The 20,326-nt window shown below is 53.8% G+C and overlaps 8 protein-coding genes across 8 annotated transcripts; 4 read left to right on the forward strand and 4 right to left on the reverse strand.

The window, feature by feature from the left end:
- Window positions 1-287: 287 nt before the first annotated feature.
- Z520_01265 (uncharacterized protein) lies at window positions 288-1,321 on the forward strand (the record flags this gene model as incomplete). Its single annotated transcript, XM_016771783.1, has 3 exons — window positions 288-332; window positions 399-1,201; window positions 1,264-1,321. The coding sequence occupies 3 exons, from the start codon at window positions 288-290 to the stop codon at window positions 1,319-1,321; spliced, it is 906 nt and encodes a 301-aa protein (XP_016636922.1).
- Window positions 1,322-1,614: 293 nt separating this feature from the next.
- Z520_01266 (uncharacterized protein) lies at window positions 1,615-5,049 on the reverse strand (the record flags this gene model as incomplete). The annotated part of the gene is made up of 1 exon (XM_016771784.1): window positions 1,615-5,049. One exon carries the CDS (start codon window positions 5,047-5,049, stop codon window positions 1,615-1,617), a length of 3,435 nt encoding a protein of 1,144 aa, XP_016636923.1.
- Window positions 5,050-5,743: 694 nt separating this feature from the next.
- Window positions 5,744-7,570, forward strand: Z520_01267 (uncharacterized protein; the record flags this gene model as incomplete). The annotated part of the gene is made up of 1 exon (XM_016771785.1): window positions 5,744-7,570. The coding sequence occupies one exon, from the start codon at window positions 5,744-5,746 to the stop codon at window positions 7,568-7,570; it is 1,827 nt and encodes a 608-aa protein (XP_016636924.1).
- A 653-nt stretch (window positions 7,571-8,223) lies between these two features.
- On the forward strand, window positions 8,224-8,937 carry Z520_01268 (uncharacterized protein; the record flags this gene model as incomplete). Its single annotated transcript, XM_016771786.1, has 1 exon — window positions 8,224-8,937. One exon carries the CDS (start codon window positions 8,224-8,226, stop codon window positions 8,935-8,937), a length of 714 nt encoding a protein of 237 aa, XP_016636925.1.
- Window positions 8,938-9,406: 469 nt separating this feature from the next.
- On the reverse strand, window positions 9,407-11,001 carry Z520_01269 (uncharacterized protein; the record flags this gene model as incomplete). The annotated part of the gene is made up of 4 exons (XM_016771787.1): window positions 9,407-10,714; window positions 10,767-10,834; window positions 10,891-10,922; window positions 10,970-11,001. 4 exons carry the CDS (start codon window positions 10,999-11,001, stop codon window positions 9,407-9,409), a joined length of 1,440 nt encoding a protein of 479 aa, XP_016636926.1.
- A 373-nt stretch (window positions 11,002-11,374) lies between these two features.
- Window positions 11,375-11,983, reverse strand: Z520_01270 (uncharacterized protein; the record flags this gene model as incomplete). The annotated part of the gene is made up of 1 exon (XM_016771788.1): window positions 11,375-11,983. One exon carries the CDS (start codon window positions 11,981-11,983, stop codon window positions 11,375-11,377), a length of 609 nt encoding a protein of 202 aa, XP_016636927.1.
- Window positions 11,984-13,221: 1,238 nt separating this feature from the next.
- Window positions 13,222-14,370, forward strand: Z520_01271 (uncharacterized protein; the record flags this gene model as incomplete). Its single annotated transcript, XM_016771789.1, has 1 exon — window positions 13,222-14,370. The coding sequence occupies one exon, from the start codon at window positions 13,222-13,224 to the stop codon at window positions 14,368-14,370; it is 1,149 nt and encodes a 382-aa protein (XP_016636928.1).
- A 2,664-nt stretch (window positions 14,371-17,034) lies between these two features.
- Window positions 17,035-18,824, reverse strand: Z520_01272 (uncharacterized protein; the record flags this gene model as incomplete). The annotated part of the gene is made up of 2 exons (XM_016771790.1): window positions 17,035-17,490; window positions 17,538-18,824. 2 exons carry the CDS (start codon window positions 18,822-18,824, stop codon window positions 17,035-17,037), a joined length of 1,743 nt encoding a protein of 580 aa, XP_016636929.1.
- Between the last annotated feature and the right edge of the window lie 1,502 nt (window positions 18,825-20,326).

The following is a 20,326-nucleotide window of genomic DNA, read 5'->3' on the forward strand; positions in this document are numbered from 1 at the left end:
GAAGAGTGGTGATGCGTAGGGAATGAAGACGCTGGAATTAGAAATGGGCAACTTTGGAGTCGCAGGCTGCCAGTGCCAGACGCGGGCGCGCTTGCCGTTTCACGCGTTTGGCGTTAGCGACTCGGAGTTTGATAGCCGGCAAAACTCCGGCTGTGAAGTCATAAACCCGATGTCGCAGGAAAGCCCTTGGGCCCTCCACAGCATTTCACAGTTCTTTTCACTTTGTACTCAACTATAGCTTTGCACAGACTGGAGGCCTGCCTTGACAGCACAGTCTCTTCGAGAGAATGGCATCAACCTCAGCTAAAGATGGGGACAAGTCGAAACCCAAGGTATGCAGGACTCCCATGTACTCGCAAAGCCTAGCGAAAATAGCACTGATACACATCTCCCAACAGCCGAGTGCGCTGCGCTCAATAATAGCTGGCTCGACAGCTGGGGCGGTCGAGATTGCTATAACATACCCCTTTGATCTCCTCAAGACAAGGTCGCAGCTCAACCGCCGATTACCAGACTCCCAAAAACTCCCGTGGCCTCCCTTCCCCTCGAAAGAATGGTACACTGGGTGCACGACTGCGATCATAGGGAATTCGGTCAAGGCAGGCGTCCGATTCCTTGCTTTTGACACATATAAGCATCTGCTGTCAGACGATGATGGTCAAATATCTGGGCCGCGAACCGTCGCCGCGGGGTTTGGTGCTGGAGTCACAGAATCATTACTGGCAGTAACCCCGTCAGAGTCGATAAAAACACAACTGGTGGACGACAGGAAACGGGCGCAGCCAAGAATGCGTGGCTTCATCCATGGTTCCATGGTCATCGCCCGGGAAAAAGGCATCAGAGGCTTTTTTCAAGGATTCGTACCCACGACAGCACGACAAGCCGCCAACAGTGCGGTCCGATTCAGTACCTACACGAGCCTCAAGCAATTCGCCGAGGGCTATGTTGCACCGGGGGAAAAGCTGGGATCTCTGACAACTTTCGCCCTGGGAGGTATCGCTGGCATCGTCACCGTCTACACCACCATGCCTCTTGATACAGTCAAAACCCGGATGCAGAGTTTGGAGGCGAGGCAAGTATACAAGAACACATTTCACTGCGCCGCGTCAATCTATAAGAACGAAGGCATACTAACCTTTTGGTCTGGTGCACTACCACGACTGGGCCGTCTCACTCTGAGTGGCGGTATTGTCTTTACGATGTGAGTGACAGTCTCCTCTGAGAAGGCTATGGGAGAAAGCATTCTGACTATAATCAATTCAGGTATGAAAAAACGATGCAGCTCCTAGACGTCGCAGATCCCGACAGAAAGTACATTTAATGGAGCATGAGGAATCTGGGCTCTTTGGAACGAAAAAGCTTGAGTGATTTGGACGTCTGCACAGAATTTCAAGGTTGGCATCTATAAAAGTGGGAAGATAAAGCGTGTCTTTGAAGCAGAGCTTGTTCCTCCCTTGATGACCTTTTTGGTATGGGCATCTGTGAGATAATCTCAGAAAAAAAGTGGCAACTTGCAGATACAGATTGGCCTTGAGGCTAGTGATTGGCAGTCTTGTTTATCAATGATACCCAATATACACATCTACAACACAAGCCGCCTCGTTGACTTGTCACTCACTCTTTGACCTTGATCTCCCTGACGAGACCTTCTCCCAACCTCGCCATCTCCGCCAGCACTCCATCCCTGTTGAACACACACATGTCCTTTCCTTGTTCAGCCTCTCCCTCAGGTTTGACAGGCACGCTCGACCAGCCCAATCTGACCCGCCACTCCTTCCGCCCCAAAACGGCCGGCCGCCACAGTCCCGCAATGACCGGTCGTCCACCACCATAGCGGTCGTAGAAGAACAGGGCAGCCGACCCGAATGCGTGGTTGAGGTCACTCAGATACAGTTCGACGGGGTCGTAGCCGATCGAGTCGACGTCCAGACTCTCGGCGATCTGGAGGTTCTTGAACTCTGCTTCGCCTCCTCCAGCGACTCCGGACTTGGCTTTGGACCGTTTGGCCTTGAGACCACCAGCGCCACCGCGAAGTACGACCGAGTGTTTCAAGTGAATCAGAAAATCAAAATCTCCCAGCGGGCTCTCGAAGAGGCCGTTCCACTCGTCTTCCGTCATGCTGGTACCCTTGCGCTCGATCAGTCCGATCGCTGCGCGAGCCAATGCGGTGAGTCGACCCGCGACTACGCGCGGAGGGTGGCCGTTGACGGTCCACACGGACCCGGTCGTGTCGACGTTCGTGCCCACGAACCAGACGACGTTGTTCATCTGTGGATCCAACTTCCTCCACGCCTCGAAACGGGTTTGGATCTCCGCGATTCGTGCGGCGGTCAAGGAGTCTTGCGAGACACTCACATCGATCATTAACGGTGAGTATGCCCAGTCCCATCTCGAAAAGAAGTGTAGGCATCGCAGGAACGCCGTCGTTGCAGACCCCGGTGCACTCCACGGCGCGGGCTGGAGGAAGATATGAGCGGCGATGAGTTCAAGGATTTCCTCGGGGATATGTTCGTGAAGGAGGAGATGGGATGACACCCATTTCTTCAGCAGGCGGATTGTACTTGACAGAGGTGGAAACCGGGTGATCAGGTTGCGAATCGCTGTCGTATGAATCGGTTTTGCCTGGAAGTCGCGTTTGTATGTAGCGAGAGCCAATGCGAGGGAGTCTCTAAGGGCGCCATGCAGTGATTTGTCCGCTAAGGCAGTCTGGATGAGGTGAGCTTCCCGATCATGGTAAATTCGCGCTCGGAAGCAGGTTGGACTGATTCCAGGGGCCGGCGAAGGATAAATAATGTCCAGGAACGAAGTATTGAAGTAGCCCGTGCTGGCAGACTCTGTGTTTTCAATTCCTACCCGGGTAGCGAGACCTGGATCGTTTGAGCTCAGCAGCTCGGAAAGTTTAAGAAGGAAAGCAATTTTGGTATATTGGATGGCTGGGAGAGAGTCTGGCCATCTTGTGGAGGAGTCAAACTGGACAATGATCTCGATGGGAGACGAAGTTAATGGGAGCAATGGATGGAGCGTAGAGCTCGAACGTAGCGCAGCGTCCGCGGGAGAAATTGAGCGGATGGGCAGAGGAAGGCCTTCGAGATTGTGCAGACTGGACGTCAAGGTCTGGAACGTCGAGTTGATAGCACGAAAAGCCTCCTTGATCGTAAAGCCTGATGTGTGGTTGCTGTCCTCCAAGACGCTGGACTCTAGATTCCGTCTCCTGATTGCGAGCGAGCTCGGCGGCAACTTGAAATGTAGAGCTGCGAGATGGGCGATGATTTGTACCGTCGCCGGCCGGTCTCCTGTCCAGACTAGACTTTCAGATATGCTACCGTCCTTGAATCGGCGCAACTCTGCCTTTTCGCCCCAGAACTCGCGGAATTCGGTAGCTTCTTCCTGTTCATCGGCGGATGGGCCGCGGTCGACAAGGCGGTCGACATTCTCCGGGTTAGTGAGCAACGCAACTTGCAGCTCCAGATCCTCTTCTTGGGGAGGTGGGTCCTTGTTCAGTGGCCAGCCTGAATCTGGGGGAAGCTTGAAGTCGACCAAAGTAATCCTGTCACCCAGTCCTTTTTGCAGGACTTTGTGCATTCTTTGCACGAGTTGTCGCTGATCTGCAGGAGTCCTGATCCGGTCACCAGATATTTTAACAGAATACATCTCGTCGTACTGCAGTAACGGTACTGCGACATTCAGCACAAACGTTGCGTCGAACCCGTCCTGGTTGCGAGAATTGAGCGCCGCCAAGGAGACTTGAGCGTGGTGACGCAGGGATGCATATGACCAAGGAGACATCTTGTAGAGGATGTTGACACCCGTCTCTCCGTCGTAGAGAACTGGGACGTCCGAGCGCGGGAGCTCGAAATTCGCACCATTGAGAAGCATGGGTTCCTGCAGATCTCTTCCACCCAGGATCTGGAGCATAGCCTTGAAGAATTGTATGCTGCTGTACTGTTTGGAGAACAATGGATGGCCGCGATGACCTCCTGTCCGCGTTAACAGTGCGCATACCACGGTCCACTCCAAAAAGCCGAACCCTCCTGAGCGGGCGGAACTGGAAAATCCTCGTTGTCGAAGCCAGAGTTGGCCAATCCGGCATGCTTCATCAAAGGACGGACTCCTCGTCGATCGGATGAGTTGGTCAAAGGCTGAAATGGATGCCGCGTACCGAATGGCACTGTTGTAGAACGGAGAAGCTGTGCCACTTTGTTCTTTGCTTCCTAGCATTTCTTGCCTAAGACAATTCTTCGAAGGTAGTGTCTTTGCTATGGGTATCGAATGGTTATTGAAACCCACAGCAATCTGGAACTTAAATTTTGATAGACCTGTGTCCTTAGCAACGAGATCAATGACCGGTAAGAGATCGATGTCGTGCTTGTGTGCAAAGGAGATACTGAAGTCAAGTTCTTCATTGTTCTTGATTGCGGAAGCAATGCAAGCAAGGTAGAATGCAGCCTTGTGGCATACCCTGTTGTTGAGATAGTCCTTCTCCTGCAAGATGCCATCGGGTACAATAGCTGTGATCTCTATGGCATTCTCATCCTTCAGACTCAGACTCCATGGTAGAGCGCCACCGACCAGGACTTGCTTTGGAGGTACAAAGCTGAACTTGTAGTTTGTATCTTTCGATGGCTGTGGCTGCGGAAACGGAATGCTTATTCCTTGTTTCCGAAGCGACTTTACAGCATCCGTTGCATTGATAGGCGGAACGTCCTGTATGTCTTTGATAAGTGATACCAGCTTGTTTGAGAGAGAGCTCCATTTAGATCGGAGGTTGTCATAGTTTGGCGTCACTTCGGCGTCCAGATCAGCTACTTGGAGTCCTAGAATAGCTGATTTGTTGATGCCCCCAGTCGGCAGCACAGCAGGCTTCGCAGCTGGTTTCTGGGGTGGTCCCTTTGAGGCAAGACCATTCCTTGAGAGGTTGTGTGAACCATCGCCGCCGTCATCGGGACTAGGAGAAGCTTCGGTGAGGTGAACATCATCCTCTTGCAAATCGTGGCTGAGCTTCCGCCTCTTTGCGGAATATCGTCCATCCGGCATATTCTCGATCGACATGTCGGAGCGCTCGTTAGGTGTGTCCTCTCAAGGTGCCCAGAACATGATCAAGGAGTGGGTGAGAGAGTATCAGGTGCTGATGATTACCACCGCATATGTTTGACTATGCCAGCCGGACTGGTTTGTATTAGGACCATACGCAAAGATTTTGAGAAGTTCATGATCAACTCGTTGCAGTGCCAGTGATCGGCCCAAAACTTTTTTGATGCCAAGGCTTAGGAAATCGCCTCCCGCCTCAGCCCCGAATAGGAAACAAGTAGATGCCGCCCTGATAATCCATCCCCGACTTGAGCAAGTCTCCACCACCCATCGTCGAAGGTGCCAAGAGTGCCTCGTACAAGCGTCTGGTGCGGATAGAGTTTGCCGCCGCTTTCCTTTAGAAGCAAGTTTTAGTATTCGAAACGTTCTACCGACAATCTGAGGCTGGGAAGCAAGATCTTTTGGGAATAGACATCAAAGTCCCTAAGCTTTGTCTACGAAACACTCCGCAGCAGCCCTGTTAATGACATCCCATAAGCCTTGCATTTGACATCTGTCGTCGCAAGTCTCTCGAAAGGGAAACTAATCATAAGACCTCCGAAGTCGGAAAGAAAAATCTCTCTAGCACCGAGTGACTCCTACACATTGCCTCCCACCCATACAGTTTTGAGGACGAAAACATTCAGACACAAAATCTGCGAGCGAGTCTGTCGTCATGCTTGCAGCGGTCGGGCAACCAGTGCCCAACACCGCTCATGCAGTCAGTGTCTCTCTACCGTCATGGGCAGCCACGGTGGGTTACGAAGAAGGGCAGGATTGGGTCATGTCCAAAATGGAGACCGGCTACCCCAGGTTCTTCATTCATCTGACCATCCAAGAACTCCAAAGGGAGATCTTGAAGCTTTATGGCAGATCTGGGGAAAGTGTCATGCTCTTCCCGTCCATCGCCACTGCGAAAAGGTGTCAGAGGTTCTTCTATGACAAGGTCGAGGGGTTAGACACGAGTTCCATTCGAACTTTGCAATTGGAACCGGTAGTCGACAAACAAAGAAGACACGAGACGGCCTTCTCTGGACTGGCATGTGTTTTCTTTCCTAAGGACTACTTTGGCGTCGCGAAGCAAGTGTGGCAGCACACCGGAGATGGAATATCCAGCCGCCGCGGAGAGTTCTGCTTGAAAGCATTGAAAGACGGTATACTCCAACCCGAGACAGCACAAACAAAACCGAAAACAGACGACATGCTATTCACAAAAGGATTCACAAAAGGCCCTCGACGATATCAACGACCAGCATCTCGGAATGGAGCGGTTCACGACAGCACCGTCCCCATTGAACCAGTCGTTAGCGAAGCAACCAATGACGGCGAAGACAAAGACTTCCCGCAATTCGTAGAGGAGCGGTTCGGCCGCAATCTCAACGTCAAACTTGCCCAGCAGGCGAAACTAGCGATTCGCCGCAGGATCAGTGGATGTCTGACAGACGACGTAGATTTGGATCAGGCATTGGCCGAATCTCCGAACGACTGTAATAGCAGACAAACCGGGCTGTCGCAAGACGACGTCTATCTCTACCCCTGTGGAATGTCGTCCATCTTCAACACGCACCGGATCCTCCTAGCCAACGCCGAGGCCAAGGGACAAACGCTCAGAAAGAGTATTTGCTTCGGCTTCCCTTACATCGACACCCTCAAGATTCTTGAGAAGTGGGGCCCAGGGTGTCTCTTTTATGGACTTGGGAGTTCAGCCTGCCTAGACGACCTCGAGCGGCGTCTGAGATCTGGCGAGCGGTATCTAGCTCTGTTCACAGAGTTCCCGAGCAACCCTCTCCTCAATTCACCCGACCTTCAACGCATCCGCGCGTTAGCGGACAAGTACGACTTCGCAGTTGTCGTCGACGAAACCGTCGGCAACTTCACCAATATCGACGTCCTCAGCCGAGCAGACGTGGTGGTTAGCAGCCTGACCAAACTGTTCAGCGGTGACAGCAACGTCATGGGCGGCAGTGCCGTCCTGAATCCCCAGAGCAAATGGTACACCGACCTCAAACACACGATGTCCCGTGAGTACGAGGACAATTACTGGGCTGAAGATGCCGTGTTCATGGAACGCAACTCGCGCGACTTCATCTCCCGAAGTGAGCGCATGAACACGAATGCCGAAGCGATTACGACGATCTTGCAGAACTGCCCGTTCGTCAAGCAGGTCTACTATCCGAAATGCAGCCCCAGCCGGCCCAACTACGAGGCCTGTCGCACCCCGAGTGGTGGGTACGGCGGCTTGCTCTCTGTGACATTCCACCACCCCAAGCAGGCGGTCGCGTTCTTCGACGCTCTCGAAGTCCAGAAGGGTCCAAGCTTGGGCACGAATTTCACCCTCGCCTGTCCTTATACGATCCTTGCGCACTACACGGAATTGGACTGGACGGCACAATGGGGAGTGGAGGCGGATCTGGTTCGATTGAGCGTCGGATTGGAAGAGCCCCAAGAGCTGACGGGTAAGGTAAAACGGGCATTGAAAGCAGCCGAGGACGTGAAGGTATAGGCCGCCTTCCCCTTGGTCGGCAGGGTGCAAGTCAGGGGTTATCTGGGCCATGGCTGTTCAACTCAGCCATTTGCCTCTTCTTGGGCTATGAAAAGAAGATTTTCGGACAAATCTGGCGGGATCATTCGCGTAAAAATGATTGATAATATACCGTTTGGAGACTTTCGCCGATACCTACCTAGGTAGATTAGGTGGTGTGTTCTGTACAAGGTGTTCAAGGAGTGCGAGGCTGGAGCATACAGGCTGCGCTGTGCCCCGCACGGCGGGTTTCGTTTCCGCTCCAGCACAAACCCTGCAAACGATGGGCCTCGTGCTTCCCCCGCGAATCAACGTCATACGATCCACGATTATTGCTCAGGCGATTTCACTTTTTGTTCCTCTCGACGAGTTTACTGGTTTGGTCGATCTCTTCTACTTGACTTATTGCAACCAAGTGACACCATTCTTCATCTTGTTGCGTTTATAAAACCGAGCTCAGCCTTCCGAGTCCCGGTCTGTCTCGTTGTTGAATGCGCCTTGCGCCTCTCTCAAACCGACTCCTCTGTGCCGGCACTGCGATCCTAGTTCTAGCCGCCGTCGTCCAAATCTCCGACTTCTCCAGCATCACTCAGCACATCCCGTTCCTAGTCTCGCTGACTCCTCCTCCGACCAGGATGGCGTGGCGCTGCTCCGGGCGTTCCAACGCGGAGCTGATCCAGAACCTGTTCAACGCGGGCATCATCCAAGCGCCGCGGGTGCGCGATTCCATGAAGTCGGTCGACCGCGCACACTACTGCCCTTCGTCCCCGCAAGCCGCGTACGAGGACTCGCCGCAACCGATCGGGTACTCTGCGACCATCTCGGCGCCGCACATGCACGCCGCCGCGTGCGAATCGCTCTTGCCGTTCATGCCCGAGAACAAAGGCGCAAAAGTGCTGGACATCGGTTCGGGGAGTGGATATCTGACACACGTGCTGGCGAACCTCGTCTGCGGATCCGACGGCAAAGGGGACGGCAAGGTCGTGGGCATCGACCACATCAAAGGACTCGTGGACATGTCGAGGGAAAACATGCAACGGAGCGCAGAAGGCCGGTACCTGCTCGAGTCCGGCAAGGTCGAGCTCATCACGGGCGACGGCCGCAAGGGGTACCCCGAAGGCGGACCCTACGACGCCATCCACGTCGGCGCCGCCGCGAGCGAAATGCACCAGACGCTCATCGAGCAGTTGAACAAGCCCGGCAGGATGTTCATCCCCGTCGAAGACGTCGACGGCTGGGGCTCCCAGTGGATTTGGGTCGTGGACAAGGACAAGGACGGCAAGGTCACCAAGAAAAAGGACATGGGCGTCAGATACGTGCCCTTGACGGACGCCCCCGGCCCGGCTTGACAATCACGGAAACTGCGAGACTGGTGGCACAATCTTTGGAGAACCAGATAGGGAAGTTTCGATGGTATTCTGTGTTAAAGTGACGAGGCCATTATTGATGATGTATTATCGCTACGCTCCCCGACTCGAAATCTCGGGGACGAAGAGTTTTGTATAACAAACGAAGACCATGACTGGAAATTGGCTCATAGACATAGCGCGATGCCCCATGCGATTGGCAGGATAGGCCAGGGTGGTTTGATGCTCTGCGCATGATTCAAGCGTGTGCCACAGTCTGGTCACGCAGGGTTCAGGACTAATACGAGATTGACACGATAAGAATCTTCTTCTTCTTCATGCCCATTCACTATTCTGCAGAGCGTTTTATAGCTGGTAGTCTTGGTGAGCACTGAGACGTATCTCGCTCCACTTCCACCCTGCGCAGTCCGCAACGCTTGAGGTGCCCTCGTCTATCTGAAATAATGAGGGCTTACTTTGCCTCAACCATGGGCTCTTCGGCCACATAGTGCAGATATGCGCCTAGGAGCTTCGTTCCCTCGATGTAGTTCCTCCGATCCAGCTTCTCATTGATACTGTGCGCCGCGTCGGTGGAACTGCCCATGGGCAACAAGAGCACGTTCTTCCCCGTGGCCTGCTCGAAGGTGATGGTGACGGGGATCGAGCCTCCTTCCCTAGTCATGTCGGGCTCCACACCAAAGACCTCCTTGACGGCCTTGGAGGCGGCGGAAAAGTTCCAGTGCTTTGGAGAAGCGACCCACCATTTACCCTCGTGCTGGCAGTAGACGTCCAGGGTGTTTTTCGAGTTGAGCTTGGCGAACTCGTCGCGGATGTACTTGTAGACGCACTCATTGACCTTTGCCGACTCCATGTCCGGCACGGTGCGGATGGAGAACTTGCCAATGACTTTGGCGGGGATGACCGTTTTGGCTCCCGGGGCAGCGAAGGCGCCCTCGACGCCGTGGATCGAGAGTGAAGGATAGCGCCAGCGGGCCATCAGCGTGTTTTCCTTGTCGGAGAAGATGGCCGTCTGAGAGCCTAGGGATTCGTACAGATTGTCCATGGTGTAGGCGATAGGGCCGTAGAGGGCCTTTTCCTCCTCGGTGAGCGGAGCGACCATCTCGTTGATGCCGGGGATCAGGATCTTCCCGCGGTTATCGACGAGCTTGCTTAGAATGAGCGCCAGGTCGGTCATGGGCTCTTGGGCCGTGCCGCCGAACACTCCGGAATGGAGGTCCTGTCCTGGTCCGGAGATGGCGATGGAGTAGTAGTTGCATCCTCGCAGGCCGTAGGTAAGACAAGGTTTCTCTGTTCCCAGCCAGTAGTTATCGGAGATGCAGACGGCGTCGGCGTCCTTGAAGAACTTCTTGGCTTCGGCGTTGATGAAGTCGTCGAGCCCTTCGGAGCCGTACTCTTCCATACCCTCGAAACAGCAGAGCAGATTGACGGGGAAGTCGACACCTGCCTTCTGGTGCGCTTCGATAGCGTTCAGCCAGCCTAACACGGGTCCCTTGTCGTCAGTGCTGCCACGCCCGTACATGCGACCTTTGTCGTCGATGGTCAACTCGAAGGGCTTTGTGGCCCACCCGTCCTCAATAAGCGCGGGTTGTACATCATAATGTCCGTAGACCAAAATGGTGCGCTTGTTCTTGTCGTTTCCGTAGCGGGCAATGACAACTGGAGGAAGGTCGAGGTGTTCCTTGCCTGGCTGTTTTCCTAGCGGGCGTTGTTGCACCTCCGCTCCCAGGGCTTCGAGCTCAGAAGCCAGAAATTGTCCCATCTATTGCTCTTTCAGCGGCTTCCTAGCAAAGCTACTTCTTTTAATCACCTACTCGGACGACATCTTTTCTTCTTTCCTCATCTGCTGATACGGAGGGGATAGCCACGGCCTTTCGCAGTCCTGGTGGGAGTCATGGTCAGCACCCCGCGGTCATTGAAGTTGCACTGGCTCCTTACGGTCAATGAAGGAGTCGGCGAGTTCATCCACTCTGGAGGTTGTTAGCACGCTACAAAAAGTGAGAATCCTGCAGCCTACTTCTTGAAATAAGGCTCTAGCTGCGGTGCCATCTTGTCGTCAGAGATGTGGCCGTAGTAATCTCGAGTGCTGGAAGGAAGTCTCAATGCGCGCAGGAATGGGTAAGGAGGATAAGCTGAGGGGCGAGTTAAAGACGCAGTCCTGAAGAATCTACGGAGGCCTGTCGAAGAGTAACGACCTGTGCGAAATGTGTGGAGCATGTGTTGGCAGGCTGGTTGCCTCTTGACTGCGCGGGATGTGGTTTGGAGGGTGTGATTGATAGAATTTGGAGATCTCCGCATTGCAAAACACGACTGAAAATTGTACAAGATTGTAACCCCCTGGCAATGGTGCTGTCTACTTTGAAAGAGGGAAAGAAAAACACCTGCACACAGGTCCTGTTTCTCTCTCATATCATACATAGCTTCAGGCATCTCTATACCAGCGTTCCTTTCTAATCTGTCTATCCTCGCGTGCCTCCCTTCTCTTCTTGCCCCAATTCGACTTGACAATCTCGGTCACCATTTTCTGCTCTTTGCCCTTTTCTGGGGCTAGCCCTTCGACGACCATATGTGTAAAGACTGGAGAGCAGTCAAACTTCTTTGACAACCGACTGACGCTCCATTGCGTGGGGTCTGTCCTCCTCAGTTCCCTCATCTCTTCCAAGTCTTTCTCCACAAGGTGATATCGTTTCCCCGTCTGCCGCGGGATGGCCGGTAGCTGCTGGGCCGACTGCAAGTGTGACTGTTGGGTTTCAGGGTCTGAGAACACTTTTCTGCGGTCGTTTTTAGGCAGGAAGATATTGGGCGTGTGATAGACATTGGGCATGCTTGGGGGAGGATTGTAGATGATATGGTCGTGTAGCTCGGTCTTGGAGGGGAGGAAGTCCGGATCTGGCTTGATATTAAGCCTGGATCTTGTTCGCCTGTAGGAAGATTGATGGCGGCGGAAAGAGGGTTGGAGGATCTGAGCGCAGAGCGTGTAGAACCGCGAAGACGCGGTCGACGGTGCCGGGAAAAGGGTCATCGACTGCATATTGACAAAGAGAAATGCTCTCTGTACTGGCAAATGTCCGAACAGAGAAGACGTTGACCCTCTTGTAGCTGATCCGCCGAAGCCTGGTCTCAATGCTTTCTGATGAGAATTGGTTTTTCTTCGCTTGACAACTCGAGGCTACCGTCGCTGCGGCATGCTCCCGAACAGCGCACTTGTTCTCCGCGCACCGTAGGAGTATTGAGCTGCACGTCTCCCAAACCTCGACGACGCCCAGGTAGGTCGAGTTGCCGGAAAGATCAATTGTGCTGTGCAGGGGCAAAGGATCAGCAGCTCGCGCGCAGTCCAAGCTTGGCCAGTAGTACGAGGTCGTAGTGGTGGCTTGGCAGGCTCAGATTATTAGCTCATGGGCTTGCGAGGGTTGTTCCACTTGTCACAAGACATGGGCGGTGCTGGTGGTGGTGGTGATGCGTCCCTTGGGTGTCCCTGAAACTGCAGGTGCTGCCAAAAGCGGGAGCCTAAAGTGTTTGAGGGGCCACCCAAAGGCCAGCTGGGTGGGCACTTCGGTGGCTTCCACCGCGCTTTATTGGGCTCTTCAGGGCTGGTCTAGGCGAGGCACGCTTGTGATGATGGAGGCTTGCGAGCCCAATTGGACAGTCGACACACAATGCCACTGATGTGCCCTCCCTGTGCCTCCCTGATGCTCCGAAACATGCACCAATTGTGCTAATCTTTGTCCAAGGAACATCTTCCATCCCTCCCCTAGTGCATACCGACTACGTACTTGCCTACTTGCCGTCTCCTCCCAGGTTTCCTTTCTCAACAACGAAACCAAATCGATCGCCATCCTCACTCTCACCTCTTCTCCCACCCGCACCACCAACGCACATACTTTCGTTGCACAGAGCATCCGTCACAATTGTTGTCCCGAGAACAACCCTCCGCACAATCAAGTCAATCTGCATTCCACTCTGTGTATCCTCTCTCCAGCACCAGCTGCACTCCATCTTGCGTCTACAAGTCTCCGTGCCGCAACCGCGTGAGACCTGGCGCAAGTGCTTCTACCACTGTCTGAAATCACCTCACGTTTGAATCTATTTTAAGAGTCACTCTCTGGTTTCTTGTCTACAATATGTTGTGCCTCCGGCGCCTTTTCTAAACGCATGTCACATTTATCGACGGCCTATTTTCTCTATCTTGACCTGGTATTCTGGGTCAGCCCCGACTTGGGAACATTGAATATTCGCATCACTTAAATTGCAACATAACAGTCAGTCGTCATGTCGTCGAAAGAACCATCTGTCAATGACAAAGTCAGTGCCAGTACCGAATCCAGGGACTCGGCCGCTCCTCTGCTGAGAGACTCCCCTGCTCTACCCTCCGGAGCGCAGACCTCTACATCGACCGTCGAAGAAACCTTTACCAAACCGCGGAAGAGAGACTTCTGGAAGTTGGGAAAGAAGCCGGAAGAAGACAAGCAGCATGCAAAGGGGAAAGCCAACGCTACCTCGATATCCGCTTCTTCCACTGCCAGTCCCTCCTTTGGGTTGAATCCGGCATCACCCATCAGATCCCCAGACTCTATCGGTGGCTCGGTATCACCGCACAGAGGCTCTATGGCTCATCCATATGGTATTCCGGGCTCCCCGGGCTACGGGGCGAGCAACTCGTCTCCTCGACCGCACTCACCTGCGTCGTCCATGATCTTTGAGCGGAATGTCCAGGAAGAGATCGCCCTTCCTGAAAAATCCCCGCATTTGCCTACTCATGTCCTAATTGAAAATCACATTGCGCCCGCTTTGGATGCATCTGCGGAGGCCATCACGAACGAAAAGCTTGACCCGGACACGGTGGAGATCGTCACTCACGCAACGCATCAGCCTGCTGCTGTGACAATCTCCGGGCTTGGAGCCGATCATTCTCTGGCTTCCTCAGTGCAGGAAGATTTTCCTGCATCTTTGGCGCATCGGCAAGATGCGGACACGGGGTCAAATTATGGCTCCTTGGACTCGACCGATGTGCGGCGCCTGAGTTTCATCTCCTTCGCTGATGTTGTCCACGGCGAACAGGAGCTGGGAGATGTGCGCCGCGACTCGACCCATCTATCAGGGCATCCGTCCCTCGTCCCGGCTCGCTCACCATCTCCTATCCGATCGCCCACCTCTTCGGCGGCATTTGGAACATCACCTCCCACCAGCGTCACCGCCTCTGTGAAGGGATTTGAAACATCCCCAAACCGAGCCCCAAAGGGCACTGGGAGCCCACTGCCGGGACAGAGCTCACCACTGGCAGCTGGAAATGAAATCAACGTCGAAACAATGCGACAAGCTCTCCGGAGGACTGGGAGCGGAGATCTGAGCCATTTCCGCAGCCCGCCAGCCAGCGCGGTGGGCAACGATGATGGCACGTATGAGCGACCCTTCAGATGAGTATATGCGACAATGAGACGACGAGCAGACAAGTATGAGGTGACATGATCTACGCGGGCGCATATCATGTTGGAAGTTATACATGCCGAGAAGGAGTGTGTGGATATCTGCGACAGGTAATATGACTGTTTCTTAGACACTGACCTTCTCCAGGAAGGCAGGCGTCTTTTCATTTCTTTAGGACACTAGATACCACCTTTTGCTGAATGACTATGAGTTCCTGCCGCCTGCAAGAGAGACCATGATTTGGTCGAGTTTCGATTCATTCTACATAAGTAATGCATTTCCGGGGTCTCTGTATTGGCTCCGTGCAAGGTCGGCCTTGGCAGTGAGTGCACTGACTATACACACCATGCAACTCTCTTCTTTAGTTCAATGCCCCACACTCATGGCAGCGTTCTGCGTCGCGAGGAACTTTGAACCATCTGACGTGCTTGCGGAAAATGTGTTCGATTGCGCAATATATTAACACAGAACACTTCATCATTTCAATGGAATACGCCTTGTTCCTGTGTGGACCTCCCAACGACGGTTCACAATCTTGTATCTGGAATCTGGGACCTCCAGTGCCACAGCTCATAATACAGAAGCGAAGGTCGTCACATCAGACTTCCTGGATACCATCAGCGCCCTCTGTCAGACCAAAGCTCCAGGAATATCCCAAACTAAGATCAGACATGGCCATTTTCTGTGCCCCCGGGGACTGGTTTGAGCTTTGCAAGAACTATTTCGACTCCCTTTAATATACTCTCCAACCTGGCAGCTGCAGTGTCTAGCACATCGTCTGAAGGCGTAACAAGAGGTTTGTTGATTCTGCAACACACGATCAGCGAAATCCGCAGAGGTATGGGGACAGGCGCAGCATACGCCTCTTGGTCGTCCACAAAGCTCCCGACATGGGCAAGATCCCAGTCTCGGTTGAGAGCACGTTCGGTTCCTTCTCCTAAGCCTTCATTCCATACAACTATATGTGAGTGATCCTCCCTTCTTGAGTCGTCAAGGAAGTATCTTCGGTTGCTTGATGGGCGCCATCCTTCCTGGGCATGGACTGACAAGGGGTATCCATCTGGTCACGATGGAGCAAAGAGTCTTGCGTAGGATCCTGTCTGATACATGAAAGGGTGGTGGTTGTGCTTGCCCTTGATGAGGAGACGACGCACTTTGCGGACTCTCCAAGTAAGGTGCGTGACAACTTGGGTCTCTCCACGAGTCTTGGATATTGCTCTGGGTTTGAGGGACGTGTGGATTGCTCCCGGCTCTCCCCAAACATCTCGGGGACTTGGGCTTCTGGTGTATTGACATTGACGACCAAAATTTCTGGGACGAAGAATTCGTTTGAATTCATGATGTCTGCTTACTGTGAAGTGTCTTTGGGACTGTACCTGTATATGAGACACACTGGAGATGGAAGGATACCTCTGAGAATGAAGAGAAAAGGAACTGCTGAGCATTTTTGCTGCGAGGGAATGCGTTCTGATGGAGTACTTATATTCTGTGACCAAAAGACCAACCTCATCTGACCCCGTCTGCCACTGTTTCAACATGCTGTTTGCTCCAATATTCGCAACGACTTTTGATTACACCTTTTGTTGTTGAAGGTATGGCAACGACGATGGCATTGATACGTGAAGCCCAAAGTGGACTAGGTCCTATGCCAACGACATTTTGCCCTTTCGGACGCTAACACACCTCGGGCAAGTAGGTGGGTACGAGTATTACCAAAGGTTCACGTTCCACGGTTCGCGAACCAAGGTACGGTCGAATCAAAGAGGCTGACGACGAAATGGAAAGGCAGCCGCTAAATGAAACTGGAAAAGGCGACCTGGCGAGAGCCGCATCATCGCACCAACCACCTGCAGGAAGCCACGGTGGAGAACCGCAATTCAGAGCCGCACTTCAGAGCCGCGCCACGAGCCTCTGGCGACTGGCGCTGTTGTTCGACGCACATTCTAACGCGCCTTTACAATTGTTTGGCAAATTGACGGAAGGAAACACTTCCATTGGTGAGCGCCCGATGATGGCGGCCATCATTTGCCAAAGCATTTTTGCTGCAGCCCGAGGCTTGTCACGAGGAGACCCCCTTTCCAGAACCCCTGCCACGCCTCAAGCCAATCCTTAGGATTCCTTTCCACAATCAGCATCTTGGGGGTTCAATTCCAAGGATCAGAACGCGCAGCAGGAGTCCAAGCGCCTGGAAACGCTACGGCTATCCCCTTGAGCCTTTTGAGAGTGGTGACTGGCAAAGCAAAAGTTGACCGCGAGACATGACCCAACCTCTACGTGACGATTTCCTCTGCCAGGACCTTCTCTCCTTCGGATGTCGTCGCGGCCTCGGTTCCGTCAGATTGTGTTGTTCGATCTAGGAGGCGAGTCGCAAGGACACACTACACCCAACCGCACCTTGCCTAGGGCTCATCTTCTGCCACTCGCACTGTTCCCTCATTTGTCTCATGTTAGGACTGCCTTGGGGGTTGGCCTTGTCACTGGACTCATCATGACAGAACACATGTGGAATTTGGCTCATGGATGCCTCGATGTCCGGCCAGTGCACTAGCTGCTCCGCCGTAAAACACAGTCTTCAGGAGCAGAAGAACGTGGGTTGACGCCTTGTGACCCTCTTCCACAGTCTCCCCTTGACAATGACGATTGGTGCCTTCATCAAGTCTACCCACACAGCAAGGTATAGACTGCATCAAAGAAACCCTCGGTTTCTTCGTCGTGCCTTTCTCCGCTCGCCTCTTTGAGGGTCTCCTCCGGTGGCGTCAGGTCGTCACCCTCCAGGACCGCCACCAGCAGCAAAGCCCCGAATATGGTCATGAGCGCGCAAATGGCCAGCCACGCGAAGACTCTGGCAAACGAGACCTCGGCGAGCTGTCTCGACACGCTGGGGATCGCGGTGAAGACCCGTCCCTTCTGGTCCTCGTCAAAGGAGTCATGGTACATGTCCCACGCGGCAAGGAACGCCTGACGCATCAGCAGCTCGAGGTAGCCGTCGATGTTGTCGAACGTGGGCAAGAGCGTCGAGTTCATGACGGCGATCATGGTCATCAGGTCCGGCAGCAGCCACACGGCTTCCTGAGCCCATGGGTTTTCTACGAAGACAACCTCGTCCAGCGGCGTCTGGTCCTCGACGACACGGTTGGAAATATACTTGCTCCAGGGCTGACCGTAACGCCCGCGGTGAAGTTGATCCGGCCGATGAAGTAGCAGTTCCCATTTGTCGAGTCGCCCCAGTTCAGGAGATAGCGACCCAAGTGATCCACGCTTCCAAAAATTGTGGGGTCGAGCGCCGAACAAGGGGGATCCTGGTTCGCCACGCGCTTGACCATCATGCCTACCGTCTGCATCTTGCTGAAGATGGTCGGGGCTGGCTTGCTGTACCAGTCCTGCGACTTGTTCCACCCGATGTAGTCGTCAAAGACCACGGCTGTTCCGGGGCGATAGTACGACGATGGCGGGTCATCGACGATGCTGAGACTGCTCGAGTCAGCGACATAGACCCATTCTGCACGGGGCACGTCATAATCAGCCTTGTACCACTCGAGGCTGTGGATTCGGATGCAAGGGATTGTGGCCTTGAGGAGGGTTGAGTTTGCGCCCACCGTGTCGTGGCTCTGCACCACATGCCGGCACCCGTTACCTGTCAACGACGTTCCGTTCGGCGCCACGGTTGTCTGGTCGCTCCACACCAAGCTCGCGTAGCCGGCTGCGGTGCGCAGGTATGGCTTGCGGTCAAGACCAAAGGGCTCAAAGGGATAGTTGTACCATTTCCAGCCGCCAAAGTCCGCCGTACTGTCGACGGCGGCGACAGAAACTCTCGCGTCGGGCTCGGATACGGGGGTCGACGTCCAGTTCACCGCGCCCGTGATGATGGGGGCGATGAAGGTCTGGACGGCAGTGATGAGCAGTGCAACAGAGATGACCCATTGACGAGGATTCTTGGGCAAGCCGGAGTGAGGGCGAAGCCACGGCGGCAGTTTCCATCGCACCATCCAGCTGACCTCTTTGGTCTTTTGGGGGGTTGTGGTGGTCTTTGGATCTGGGGTCGTGGATAGCAAATAATGGCCACAGGCCCACACGGTGAGCGTCGACCACGCCCCAACCAGAAGCTTGACGACAACCAGGACGGCCGAGACTATTGTTGTGACGTCTGCTACACGCAGGATCAACTTGCCATCGACGTACGTGGCATGGCTGGCAGAGTCATCGTCGAGGGCTTCATACCCGTTAATAGCGAGGGCAATGCTCAGGGCGAGAGCAATGCATACGGCCAGGTGGGAGAGGAGAATCACCCAGGCCTTGACCTTGGGCGGCAATCTGAGCTTGGACTTTGATTTGGGATCAGCAGCAGTGCTGTTAGTATTTGCTCCTTGCTGGCTGGTGAGCTTCTCGGGCGGCAAGGGCGTCGTCGCGGGTGTCACTGTGGGCACCGGCCCGGGTTTTTGCGCAGACATCTGGTGAATCGGGGACTGATGATACGGGTAGTTATCACATTGTTCACGAGAGGTTTTGGAACCCAGGAGAAAATGGGACAGCCACGAGGTAGGGCATCACATATGAAATTCGGTGCAATCCAGCACACTGCTCGAGTCATTTCCCTCTTTTTTTTTTAAAGAGAACCTCTGGCGCAGCGCATGGGATCCATACCATTATGAACCATCCCGACCAGTGAGTGTGGCGTGGCGGGGTGGTTGGTGGGACATCGACTCTGTCCTGTACGGCTGAAGGCTTTACGCAGTACTTTTCTTCAGACAGATCGAAAAAAAAAGAAATGCTAGGCCGTTGCTTGTCCGTTTTCGAAGAGGAATCCGGGCTGTCCCGGCATTACAGGGCACCAGAGGAAAAGACTATCGCCTCGTCAGAAGTGCCCCATCCCAATAATGGCTACCGAGTGCTCCGTACGTTGCTGAGCTGGCACTGGTACTACTGTTATTGATCTCGCTTCTCGGATGGACTTGTCAGGAAACGCCGTGGGATCGCAGGCTTTGGCCCGGAGGTATTGCTCCTAGAGTCGTAGGGGGTATGGGATGTGACGGTACTGTACGTAAAGAACCCAGCCTATTCTGTCGCGGTGGTTGCTTCCTAATGGCCTCATTAGCCCTTCTCAACAAGCGACAACTCACCAAACCTCGCTTAAATACCTGCCTGATTTACGAGTGACCCTCCCTTCCCTGTACGCAGACCACAGCGGCGTTGCGGGAATGAACCCTTTTAATGCTACCGACCCTCCACACCGGAAAAGACGCTCCGTGGGATCTAGGATAGGAGTATATATATATATAGTGAGCCGGATAGATTGCAAGAGAGAGAGAGAGAGAGAGAGAGAGCACCGCCTAAGAGGGCATTGCAACATGCTGGAGGATCATCTGGCCGCGCATCTGGCCCCTAGTTAAACCCTCGACAAGAACGACAGCCTGGGCTGAGTATCATATGGGGCACCCGGTCTCGAGGACATGAAAGGATGAACCACGGAGAGAGGAAACCCTCACGGCGACGCGACATAACAGTATTCTACCACTGTTCTCCGTATCGAGAACATCGATCCAGCATCAAAGATGTTCAGACAGTTGACGCCGGTAGGTAGCGTCCCTCAAGTCTGGTCATTGACTCTATCGATTGTCGATTGATAAAACGCAAACATCGGAGACCAATTGGTGAAACTCGCCGCATAGACTTCCTGACAAGGTTAGAATCATACGCGTTGCTCCTGGGTGCTGGGACTTGTAAAGAGGTGCTTATGGAGATCCCGCGTTCTTGGCTCGAGGGAAGCGGGGATGGTAGGAGGCCTATTCGGACTTGACGTTTCAGCTGACGGTAGGAGATGAAGGGACATTATCAGATGATCTACAGTACCTCGATCCGACGTACACCACCCATCAACTATCACATCTGCTTACACTGATTAATACACCCTGAGAACCCTCTTCTTCTTGGGACTCGAGATATCCAAGGGTCT

Source organism: Fonsecaea multimorphosa (assembly GCF_000836435.1).
Source record: "Fonsecaea multimorphosa CBS 102226 unplaced genomic scaffold supercont1.2, whole genome shotgun sequence".
Classification (NCBI taxonomy): domain Eukaryota; kingdom Fungi; phylum Ascomycota; class Eurotiomycetes; order Chaetothyriales; family Herpotrichiellaceae; genus Fonsecaea; species Fonsecaea multimorphosa.